Source organism: Sphaerodactylus townsendi, linkage group LG01 (genome assembly GCF_021028975.2).
Source record: "Sphaerodactylus townsendi isolate TG3544 linkage group LG01, MPM_Stown_v2.3, whole genome shotgun sequence".
NCBI lineage: Eukaryota > Metazoa > Chordata > Lepidosauria > Squamata > Sphaerodactylidae > Sphaerodactylus > Sphaerodactylus townsendi.
In genome coordinates, this window is record NC_059425.1 from 12,336,848 (window position 1) to 12,349,160 (window position 12,313).

Consider the following 12,313-nt stretch of genomic DNA (forward strand, 5'->3'; position numbering starts at 1 on the left):
TATAAAATTATGAATGGGGTAGAAAATGTTGACAGAGAGACATTTTTCTCTCTTTCTCACAATACTAGAACCCGGGGGCATACATTGAAAATGCTGGGGGGAAGAATTAGGACTAATAAAAGGAAACACTTCTTCACGCAACGTGGGATTGGTGTTTGGAATATGCTGCCACAGGAGGTGGCGATGGCCACTAACCTGGATAGCTTTAAAAAGGGCTTGGACAGATTTATGGAGGAGAAGTCAATCTATGGCTACCAATCTTGATCCTCCTTGATCTGAGATTGCAAATGCCTTAGCAGACCAGGTGCTCAAGAGCAGCAGCAGCAGAAGGCCATTGCTTTCACCTCCTGCACGTGAGCTCCCAAAGGCACCTGGTGGGCCACTGCGAGTAGCAGAGTGCTGGACTATATGGACTCTGGTCTGATCCAGCAGGCTGGTTCTTATGTTCTTCTGTTCTTAAGCCCCTTTGAGTCTCCTTACAGGAGAGAAAAGGGGAATATAAATCCAACATCTTCTTCTTCGTCTAGTATTATGGGAGGGAAAGAAAAAAAATATTTTTAATCTGTCTTCCTTCTCCTCATCCCTCAAGGAGTGTTTGTGGGTTAGAAAAGTTTCATTATATCTCCCCAGGACATAACTGATGTTGACTTTAAGGCCGGCAAGTGTTGGTTATCATTGTGGAGACAGCCGTGGGGCACGGGGACATCAACTCAGGCCACCCAGACAGTACCAGACACCTCAAACCTGCCAGGATGCATGCAACAACTTTGTCATGTGTACAGAATCAGGAACGTCAGGGCCGGGGGAGGGTGGGGAGAGTTGATATGTAGAGCTTCCGAGACCCTAAAGAAAGGATCTAAATTTGCAACATCCCAAAATATGACGACCTTTTTCAAAAAATAACCCCAAGGTCTAAGCAAGCAGGTTCCCCGGCAAAGTGCTTCAGAAACTTTATTGCTTTTCTGCCCTCACAAGAACGCTGAGGTAAACGGGTTTCCATCTCACAGGCTGAAAACGGCCCCAGCATCCATGGCCACGGTTCACAAGGAGAGGCACGGGGCCTAGTCGAGGTTCCTTCCCTTAAATTTGCCTCCTGCCTCATGTTTAAAAAAAACACAACCCTCCGGCTCCTGGATTTTGGAGCTCCTCATACTTTAAAAAAAGTGTTCTGCACGGTCACAAAAAGGAGCAGGGTACAAATTCAGAGGGGAAGAATCTTCTGTCTTTGGTAGGGTCACCAACCACCAGGTGGAGGCCGAAGCCTTCCTGGAATTTCCACTGATCTCCAGACTACAGGGACCAGTCCCACTGGAGGAAAGGGCTCCTTTGGAGGGTGGCCTCTATGGTATTACACCTCAATGAGGTCCTTATCTGGGGAATTCAGATTTGCCTGCACACTCCCACACAGGCCAGCTGGGTGACCTTGAGCTAGTCACAGCTTCTCGGAGCTCTCTCAGCCCCACCCACCTCACAGGGTGTTTGTTGTGAGGGGGGAAGGAGATTGTAAGCCCCTTTGAGTCTCCTGCAGGAGAGAAAGGGGGCATATACATCCAAACTCTTCTTCTTCTTCTTCCTCGCCCCAAATTTCACTCTCCCCATGCTCCACCCCGAAATCTCCAGGCATTTCCCATCCTGGAGCTGGGAACCCTACTTGGGCGAACTGGGGGGAGACAGCGAGATCCCTTTCAGCATGCCGGGTAGACTGTGGTGTTCAGTGGACTGCCTTGAGAGGCCCGTCCCTGTAGGGTTGAGAACGCCAATGCATGCGAGGCCTACTGCCCTTGGCAAAGCCTGGCAGGCCGGTGGCGTCTCCAGCCACGCCCATCCCACTACCATGGCCATGCCCACCACGTCGCTTCAGGGGGGTCTGTTGCCGGGGCTTCATAGGAAGTCCTTCGTGATGGCCTCAGCAAAGTTGGGGGCCGCCATGAGGATCCCGATGGAGCAGACAATGTGGATGAGGGCAAAGGTGATCAAGCAGAGGCGGTCGAGGACGGCCCCAGCAAACTTCCACTGGGAGCAGGCGGCCTGGGCGGCGTCCCGCCCCCGGAAGTACTGAGCCACGTAACGTAGTTCCTCCAGGATGCGGCCCAGCTCAGGGACACTGAGTAGCTCCTCCGGGGTAGAGGGGGATGGCTCGGGGGATGGCAGAAAAGGCCGCGGCACCTCAGGAGGCTTGGCAGATAGCGCCACCACCGGGCTGCCCGTGTAAGGAAGGTTGCCGTTGGCCACCGCTGGGGAGCCTTGCGGTTTCGGCGTGGCACTGCTTTGGCTGTTGTCAGAACTGCAGCTGAGCAGGCTGGGGGTGCAGTGGGGTCGCCCCACCGGCTCCTCCCCAGGCTGGCGCATGCGCAGCAGCCACGCGCCCCAGCGCAACACAACCACTTGCACCTGTTGAGAGAGAGGAAGATGTTTGTTTATTTGTTTATCATATTTTTATCCTGCCCTTTCCCCGAGGGTCTCGGGGCAAGTTACAACAGCGTTACACACACTAAAACATTAAACAAAAAGCATTAAAAATATAAAATATATATAAAAAATATAAAAGCAGCTTCCAAAATTACAGTATAAATAAGTTATGAAATTAGATGGCGACTTAGACGACTCCATCCCAGCTCGTTCCTTCACCTCCCCCCTACCCATCCACGCCTGCTCCAGAGGCCGAGAGATGATGGTGCAATTTGATCCAGCTGGCTAAGTGGGAAAGGCCTGGGGGAACAACCAGGTTTTACAAGCCTTGTGGAACGAAGATAATTTCTGCAGGGCTCTCTGACCTCAGCTGGTAATTTGTTCCACCAAAAAAGCCCTGGCTTGTGTCAAAGCCAGTCATATATCTCTAGGGCCAGGGACCGACAAAAGATTTCCCTCCGATGAGTGGGGGGGTCTTGAAGAGAGACATGGGGCAATGCGGTCTCGAAGATATGCAGGTCCGAAACCATGTAAGGCCTTGAAGAGAGAAAGACACTCACCCATCGGGGCATGCAGCCACCGTCGGGGTCGTGGTGATGGTACTGGAGCACGAAGACAGTGGCGACCACAGACAAACCAACCATTCCCATGGTGGTAGCAAAGTATTGCCCTTGAGAAGAAGCAGAGAAGATGAGCAAACTTCGAAGCAGAAGCAGATTATCCATTCAGACTCCCCTCCTGGATAGGTTTCCAAGCCCACCTCTAATTAACAATAATTTAGTTGCTAATAACTAAAGAGAGAGTCAGCGTGGTGTAGTGGTTGGAGCAGGTGGATTCTAATCTGGAGAACCCGGTTTGATTCCCCACTACTCCACCTGAGTGGCGGAGGCTTATCTGGTGAACCAGGTGTGTTTCCGCCCTCCTACATTCCTGCTGGGCGATCTTGAGCTAGTCACAGTTCTCTCAGGACTCTCTCAGCCCCACCTACCTCACAAGGTGTCGGTTAGGGAGAAAGGAAGGGAAAGGAGCTTGTAAGCCATCTTGAGTCTCCTTACGGGAGATCAAGGTGGGGTATAAATCCAAACTTCTAATAATAATAATTACTAAAACAAGGGCCCGTGGGTCCATTTTGCCAAAAGCAATGCTTTTCTCTAGGACAAGGAGCCATCCCCTGCACAAGAAGAAGAAGAGTTTGGATTTATATCCCCGCTTTCTCTCCTGTAAGGAGACTCAAAGGGGCTTACAATCTCCTTGCCCTTCCCCCCTCACAACAAACACCCTGTGAGGTAGGTGGGGCTGAGAGAGCTCCGAGAAGCTGTGACTAGCCCAAGGTCACCCAGCTGGCATGTGTGGGAGTGCCCAGGCTAATCTGAATTCCCCAGATAAACCTCCACAGCTCAGGCGGCAGAGCTGGGAATCAAACCCGGTTCCTCCAGATTAGATACACGAGCTCTTAACCTCCTACGCCACTGCTATAGACGCTATAGTTACCTCTGTAGCACAGCAGAGTAAGATTAGATCCCTCCATCCCCTCTTGTGCCAAGGGGATGTACTGCCATTACCGGAACAGACCTCCCTGTCCCCAGATTCCACCCAAAGTTTACCCCACGGAAAGCTTAGAAGACCACAGGGCTTGCTTCTCCCAGTGAGTTTGTGCCCTCAAAATTGACCGCTGCCCCCAAATAGGGTTGTCAATTCTGGGTTGGAAAATTCCTGGGCATTTGGGGGTGGTACCCAGGAGGGTGGGCTCGGGGGATGGGAGGAAGCTCAGTGGGGTACAATGCCGGAAACCCCACTTCCAAAGCTGCCAAAATCGATGTCTGTCGCTGAGAGATCGGTCATAATAGAAGAGAAGAAGAGGAGTTTGGATTTATATCTCCCCTTTCTCTCCTGTAAGGAGACTCAAAGGGGCTTACAATCTCCTTGCCCTTCCCCCCTCACAACAAACACCCTGTGAGGTAGGTGGAGCTGAGAGAGCTCCAAGAAGCTGTGATTAGCCCAAGATCACCCAGCTGGCGTGTGTGGGAGTGCACAGGCTAATCTGAATTTCCCAGAGAAGCCTCCACAGCTCAGGCGGCAGAGCTGGAAATCAAACCTGGTTCCTCCAGATTAGATACACGAGCTCTTAACCTCCTACGCCACTGCTGCTCCCCATTCTGGCACCAATCTGCCCAGGGATGCAAGCCTTGGGGGCGGAGCCTGGGAGGGCGGAGTTTGGGGAGGGGCCTCCACAAGTGTCTGCTCTTCGAAGCAACCGTTTCCCCCAGGGGAAATGATCTCGTTCCTTTGGAGCTCAGCTATCATTCTGGGAGATCTGCAGCTCCCATCCCGACCCCTGCAACCCTACCCCTGAACCAGGCTGCAACCTGGATTCTTTCCTGTACCAATGAGCGGGACGGAGTCCGACGTGGCCGGCATGACCTCTGCCACCAGCAGCATGAAGACCGTGAGTGACAGAAGGACCGTGATCCCTGCAGAGAGAGAAAAGAATCGTCAAGGGCACAGGGGTCAAACTCGCGGCCCTCCAGACGTTATGGACTATAGTTCCCATCATCCCCTGCCAGCATCATGCTGGCAGGGGGGTGATGGGAAGTGTAGTCCATAACATCTGGAGGGCCGCGAGTTTGACACCTATAGTCTAGGGCAGTGGTGGCGAACCTTTGGCACTCCATATGTTATGGACTACAATTCCCATCAGCCCCTGCCAGCATGGTCAATTGGCCATGCTGGCAGGGGCTGATGGGAATTGTAGTCCATAACATCTGGAGTGCCAAAGGTTCGTCACCACAGGTCTAGGGGGAATTTGACTATAAAATTTTGAACCCCCATCACTCGTCTCCTCTACCCTTCTGTGAGCTGGTACCACCGATGCCTCAGCGACATCTCCACCCACACGCCCTGGCGACCCCAGCTAGCCCATGGCAGGTTTACCCAAAGAGATCTTTTCCCCAGAGTCAGCTGGGAGCAGGAAGACAAGGAAGGTCATGGCGGAGAGCAGCAGGCAGGGCACCAACATGTTGAGCGCGTAGTACAAGGTCCTGCGACGCATCGTCACCACAAAGGTGACGTCCAGGTAGGGCTCCCGGCAGCATTCGTAGAAAGCTTTGTTCTCACTGCCGGGCACACCTGTGGGGGAAGGGAAGAAGGCTACCAATCTTGATCCTCCTTGATCTGAGATTGCAAATGCCTTAGCAGACCAGGTGATCGGGAGCAGCAGCAGCAGAAGGCCATTGCTTTCACATCCTAAGAACATAAGAACTAGCCTGCTGGATCAGACCAGAGTCCATCTAGTCCAGCACTCTGCTACTCGCAGTGGCCCACCAGGTGCCTTTGGGAGCTCACGTGCAGGATGTGAAAGCAATGGCCTTCTGCTGCTGCTGCTGCTCCTGAGCACCTGGTCTACTAAAGCATTTGCAATCTGAGATCAAGGAGGATCAAGATTGGTAGCCATAAATCGACTTCTTCTCCATAAATCTATCCAAGCCCTTTTTAAAGCCATCCAGGTTAGTGGCCATCACCACCTCTTGTGGCAGCATATTCCAAACACCAATCACACGTTGCGTGAAGAAGTGTTTCCTTTTATTAGTCCTAATTCTTCCCCCCAGCATTTTCAATGAATGCCCCCTGGTTCTAGTATTGTGAGAGAGAGAGAAAAATTTCTCTCTGTCAACATTTTCTACCCCATGCATAATTTTATAGACTTCAATCATATCCCCCCTCAGACGCCTCCTCTCCAAATTAAAGAGTCCCAAACGCTGCAGCCTCTCCTCATAAGGAAGGTGCTCCAATCCTTCAATCATCCTCGTTGCCCTTCTCTGCACTTTTTCTATCTCTTTGATATCCTTTTTGAGATGTGGCGACCAGAACTGAACACAGTACTCCAAGTGCGGTCACACCACTGCTTTATATAAGGGCATGACAATCCTTGCAGTTTTATTATCAACTCCTTTCCTAATTATCCCCAGCATAGAGTTTGCCTTTTTCACAGCTGCCATGCATTGAGTTGACATGTGAGCTCCCAATGGCACCTGGTGGGCCACTGCGAGTAGCAGAGTGCTGGACTAGATGGACTCTGGTCTGATCCAGCTGGCTTGTTCTTATGTTCTTATGTTCTTATGAAGCTTCCAACAGTGTACATGGGACACCGTGTCCCCCCCCCCAAATATCCAGCAACTTGAGTCAGAGCTTGCTCCGAGTCCTCTCTTACCCACTAGGTCCCACTCTCCGTTGGCGACGTAGCCAGATGTGTCCGCCTCCTTCATGCGCAAATCCAGCAGCCACCCATCATAAGTCCAAGAGCCGAATTTGAGGTCGCACTTCTGGGTGTCGAAGGGGAACCAGCGCACATCGATTCGGCACGTGCTCTTCAAGATGCCTGAAAGGGCAGAGTTGGGGAAAAGGAGGAGGTCGTGGAGTCACAGCAAGTGACAGAAACCGACAGAGTTGACACCGGGCTTCTCAAAAGCACTCGTCATGCAAGTGGGGAGATCTACTTGCCAAGTTTATTCCAAGCAGAGTCATTTCCGCAAAACTGCCAGCAGGGGGTGCTACTGCATCACTTAATTCTTCATAACCTTCATCAATAATACTTTATGATATTTAGCATCGACTTTGCACACACTTAACTGTTATGTTTATGACAACCGTGTAAAGTAGGTCAGTGCTATTTTACCCCGCCCTGTCCTGCAGGGATGTGGCTTCTCCAAGCTGTAACTTGGGTCTGTGCCTAAGCAACAGACAGGTGGAGGAGGAGGAGGAGGAGGAGGAGGAGGAGGAGGAGGAGGAGGAGAAGTAGAAGAAGAAGAAGAAGAAGAAGAAGAAGCAGCAGCAGCAGCAGCAGCAGCTGAAGAGAAGGAGGAGGAGGAGGAGGAGTTTGGATTTATATCCCCCCTTTCTCTCCTGCAGGAGACTCAAAGGGGCTCACAATCTCCTTGCCCTTCCCCCCTCACAACAAACACCCTGTGAGCTGAGTGGGGCTGAGAGAGCTCTGAAAAGCTGTGACTAGCCCAAGGTCACCCAGCTGGCGTGTGTGGGAGTGCACAGGCTAATCTGAATTCCCCAGATAAGCCTCCACAGCTCAGGCGGCAGAGCTGGGAATCAAACCCGGTTCCTCCAGATTAGAATGCACCTGCTCTTAACCAAGTGGAATGCTATTGGTTCTTTTGCACAACCTGAGCCGGTAGCTTGCAGTACCACCCTTTGACCATCAGCAAAGGAGGCGCTACAGAGCAGCAAAGACTTGACAGAATCCTTGGTGGTGAGTGCTGTCCAGTATTTTTAATAACTATTTTAATTTTGTCTTCATTTCTATCCCAATCTTCTTCCCTTTTACTCTCATCCAAAAAGTGGTCCCGGGGGAGCTGGCACATTTTCCACTGGGGGGGGGGACAGAGCTCAATGCCCCCCAGGCTTTGCCCATGAAGCTCCCGGTTCAAGATTCCCGTTGGGTTTTTGCTTGGTTTTTTTACAGATGGAAACTGCTGCATTGCCCCAGGTTGTTTCTTCCCACGCGAGAATATCCAGCCGCTACACCTACAAGCCACGCCTCTGATCCATTTGAGACTCACCTGGTGGCAGCCACTGGCAGTAGCCGCTAGAGTTGACCAGGATGTTCGTGTGGAAAGTGGAATCAAAGTCTTCGTTGGCACTGGGAAGAAAGAGGAAACGATCGCATGGGACAGAAGTTGGCAGAGCAATTAACAGAGCAACCTGATTAAGCATAAGCATAAGCATTTTATTGTCATTGTGCACGCACAATGAAATTTACAGCAGCATTCCTCGATGCACACAATTTCAGACTCATACCCCGTCCTCACTTTCCCCTTCCTCCACCCATCCCTACACAGCCCCAAACACATCAACACGAAGCTGCGGAGTTTAGCATAGCCACAGCTCTAGAGTAGAAGCTGTCTCTAAGCCTCGTTGTCCTAGTTTTGATAGACCTGTATCGTCTGCCAAATGGTAACAGTTCAAAAAGAGAGAGTGCTGGATGAGACGGGTCTCTCAGAATATTTTGGGCTTTCTTTAGGCTTCGGGAATTATAGAGTTCTTCCAAGGAGGGGAGAGGGCAGCCGATAATCCTCTGTGCAGTAGGGATCACCCTTTGGAGTGCCTTCCTATCTGCCACTGTGCAACTGGAGAACCATACACAGATGCAGTAGGTTAAGACACTCTCTATAGCACAGCGGTAAAAGGACACCAGGAGTTTTCCATTCAGTTGTTGTTTCCTTAAAAGTCTCAGATAGTCTTTGAAGCGTGGATAAAGTCTTTGAAGTGTAGATAAAGGTTTGTTCAAGAACTTGACAGTGAAGAGTGATAGCGATAGTGTCCTAACACCACTAGCTAAGAAACAGAAGAGTATAAATGCAACTTTCGACAAGAAGCAAGATATCTCACAGGGGGGAGCCCTGGCAGGTGGCATATCTTTCCTCCCTGCATCCTTGAGGTGCCCAGACCTTCTAAACAACTCTTTTCACACTCTTACTGGCAAACAGGAGGGGGGTTCGAAAGGAGATATAACATCGTAAGAAAGCTGTCCGGGCCCTGCAGGACCTTGGTGAGTTCCACAGGGCCTGTAAGACGGAGCTGTTCCGCCGGGCCTTTGGAGGTACCGGCCGCTGATCTGGTGCCCCCCCTGTTTGGCCCTCGCCCGACCCCAACATCTGGGTCATCGGACATCTAACGAGGCCACCATGCCTCCCTCTAGGGGGAGGGAGGGGAGGGAATTTTAAAATTAGGATGCTGGACCCACTTATATTCTTATTTGATAATTATTAGTCAACTGTTGCTGCTTTTAATGTTTTAATTATTCTGTATTATTGCTTTATCTGCTGTACACCGCCCAGAGGCCTCCGGGGATGGGGCGGTATAAAAGCCTAAAAAATAAATAAATAAATAAAAAATAAAGCCAGATTCAACCGAACTGGCTTTCTCAAGCCGGGGACTTGTTGACTTCAATAAACACTTCTGCTCAAGAATCCTGAGTCCGTTTATTGGTCTAAGGTCCAAGATCTAACCACAGCCTGACACCTTCATACTAACAGGACCACCTCTCCCTGTATGCCCCTCCAAGAAGCCTTCGTTCTTCATGACATGATCAGCTGGTAGTGCCCGGCCCACAGGTAGCACAACTGTCCTCAATAAGGGAAAGAGATTTTCCATTATTGGTGGGACACCCTGCAAGTTGACACTCAGGTCCTGGGGGAACTTTCTAGATTCCTTAGGGGCCTATAAGATGGCATTGGCCAACCAGGTATTCCATAGAGGATAGGTCAAGGATAATTATTTACTGCTTACTTGCAATGTCGCCTATTTTAAGCAGTAATTTTGGATGTTGGTTTTGTTTTAGCCTAATGTCTGAAGTAGGATACGACTGTATGGACTGCATTTTAAGATTCTGTAACTCCATCTTTATCTCTATCGATAGATCATTTATTTAACGCTATGAGCCGCCCCAAGCCCTGTGACCCAGGACAGGGGCAGGGTGTAAGCCCTGGGACCCTCGTACCTTCGGGACCGCATTACCCCATATGTCCCTACTAGGCCTCTGCGTTCAGCAGAGGCCAACCTGCTGGTAGTCCCTGGCCCCTCAATGATGCGGCTGGCCTCCACGCGGGCCAGGGCCTTTACAGCCCTGGCCCCTGCCTGGTGGAACACTCTTCCTCCAGCTGTCCGGGCCCTGTGGGATCTTGGTGAGTTCCGCAGGGCCTGTAAGACGGAGTTGTTCCACCGGGCTTTTGGAGTGTCCAGTCGCTGACAGGTGCCCCCTGCTCCCTCCTCCTCCTCTTCCTTTTTATCTTTTGGGTCCCTCACCGTCTATGGGACCCGTTTTCTTCCCCCTTTTGGGAGGTTTTTAATGAGGGTTGTTGCGGACATTGTTTGACTGATCGCTGCGTTTTAAACTGTTTTAATGTATTTAAGGGTTACTGTATATGCGATTTATGTTGTTCACCGCCCAGAGCCCTTCGGGGGTAGGGCGGTACAAAAAACCCAATAATAAATAAATAAATAAAATAACACAAACAAAAATAAGATGCACAATGTCTCGCGGTTCTGGTCCTCCTGCCCCATCCCAAAATTCTTCGCAACGTGGCACCTGTTCTGCATCCTTCCCAAACACCTGCAGGCTGCCTCCCCACCTCCCCCCACACTCTCGCATCCCAAGAAGCTTTGGAAAAGGTGCGATGCATCTCGGAAAGAATCACCTGTTGTACAAGAGGATGTCAGGCTTCCAGATCCGGTCGGCAGAGAAGCGAAGAGTCTTCACCCCGGGATATTCTGATTCGTTCCATCGCAGATAGTGATCGTACCAGTACTGAGCGGGGAGAAAGCAAGGGGTGGGATGGTGCACAGGGGGAGGGGCAGCGGAGCCTCCCCTCCCAAGACCAACAGATGCAAAATAAATTTGTCGGGGTAATGCACCTGGATCTCAGAGATCTTCCCCTGGCCTGGCAGCTGGCTTCACTATTTTGTTTTATTTATTTCCTGTACACTTATTTCCATCACTAAAGTCCCTCTGCAGGCTACAGTCACCAAACACCATAAAATACTGTTCATAAAAACACCATAAAATACTATTCATAAAAACACCATAAAATACTTTTCATAAAAACACCATAAGATACTATTCATAAAAACACCATAAGATACTATTCATAAAAACACCATAAGATACTATTCATAAAAACACCCTAAGATACTATTCATAAAAACACCCTAAGATACTATTCGTAAAAACACCGTAAAATACTATTCATAAAAACACCATAAAATACTATTCATAAAAACACCATAAAATACTATTCATAAAAACACCATAAAATCTCCTTTAAAATAACACCCATCCCCCACCTAACCCACCCTCCTAAAAATACATAGTCCGTCATCCCACATAACCTACCACCCAACCCCCAACCCCACCCCCGCCCGCAACACAATTCAGAGATTGGGCTGGGGCTGAAACCAGAGAGAGCTGGTACAGGTGAGAGCAGGTACCAAATAAAAGGGAGTGTAAGCAATGGGGAACGTTTTCACAGCTGTGAGAATTTGGGGAAGGGGGCAATGCCACCCACCAGGACCTAGGGTTGCCAGCTTCCAGGTGGGGCCTGGAGATCTCCTGGATATTGAACTCAGGTTTCCTCAAGAAAATGGGTGCTGGGGTGGGGGGGCTCAATGGCATTGGACCCCACTGAGGTCTCCTCCTCTGAAATCCCACCCTCCTCAAGCTTCGCTCTCAACTCCTCAGCAATTTTCAAAGCCGGAGCTGGCAAATAAGCTAACCCATCACGAGGAAGCTTTTGACTACAGGGGATAAATTCCTTGTTGCAGAGGAACCCAGCAAAAAAAGGGGAAAGGAGGGAGGGAAGAGGGGAGATCTAGGGGGTAGGCAAACTGGGGGATGACTGTGCCCCCTAGGGAAAGACCCAGTGGCGGGATTCCAATAATTTGACAACCGGTTCCGGTGGCGGGATTCCAATAATTTGACAACCGGTTCCGGTGGTGGGATTCCAATAATTTGACAACCGGTTCCGGTGGCGGGATTCCAATAATTTTACAACAGGTTCCGGTGGCGGGATTCCAATAATTTGACAACCGGTTCCGGTGGCGGGATTCCAATAATTTGACAACCGGTTCCGGTGGCGGGATTCCAATAATTTGACAACCGGTTCCGGTGGCGGGATTCCAATAATTTTACAACCGGTTCCGGTGGCGGGATTCCAATAATTTGACAACCGGTTCCGGTGGCGGGATTCCAATAATTTGACAACCTGTTCCGGTGGCGGGGTTCCAATAATTTAACAACCGGTTCCGGTGGTGGGATTCCAATAATTTGACAACCGGTTCCGGTGGCGGGATTCCAATAATTTGACAACCGGTTCCGGTGGCGGGATTCCAATAATTTGAC

The 12,313-nt window shown here is 50.4% G+C and overlaps 1 protein-coding gene across 4 annotated transcripts in view; it reads right to left on the reverse strand.

Annotated features, from left to right (window-relative positions):
• Positions 1-510: 510 nt before the first annotated feature.
• LOC125440895 (neuronal acetylcholine receptor subunit alpha-7-like) overlaps positions 511-12,313 on the reverse strand; it is a 28,171-nt gene continuing 16,368 nt past the window's right edge. For 3 of the 4 annotated variants that reach the window (XM_048511007.1, XM_048510984.1, XM_048510997.1), the window contains 7 exons: positions 10,614-10,723; positions 7,977-8,056; positions 6,617-6,784; positions 5,341-5,535; positions 4,794-4,880; positions 2,970-3,079; positions 934-2,391 (listed from right to left, as the gene is read on the reverse strand). In XM_048511007.1, coding sequence (XP_048366964.1) covers positions 1,882-2,391; positions 2,970-3,079; positions 4,794-4,880; positions 5,341-5,535; positions 6,617-6,784; positions 7,977-8,056; positions 10,614-10,723 — 1,260 coding nt within the window. In that variant the 3' untranslated portion in view covers positions 934-1,881. Of the gene's footprint in view, positions 524-933; positions 2,392-2,969; positions 3,080-4,793; positions 4,881-5,340; positions 5,536-6,616; positions 6,785-7,976; positions 8,057-10,613; positions 10,724-12,313 lie in introns of those variants that run through there. The other variant, XR_007245761.1, reaches the window with a different exon arrangement.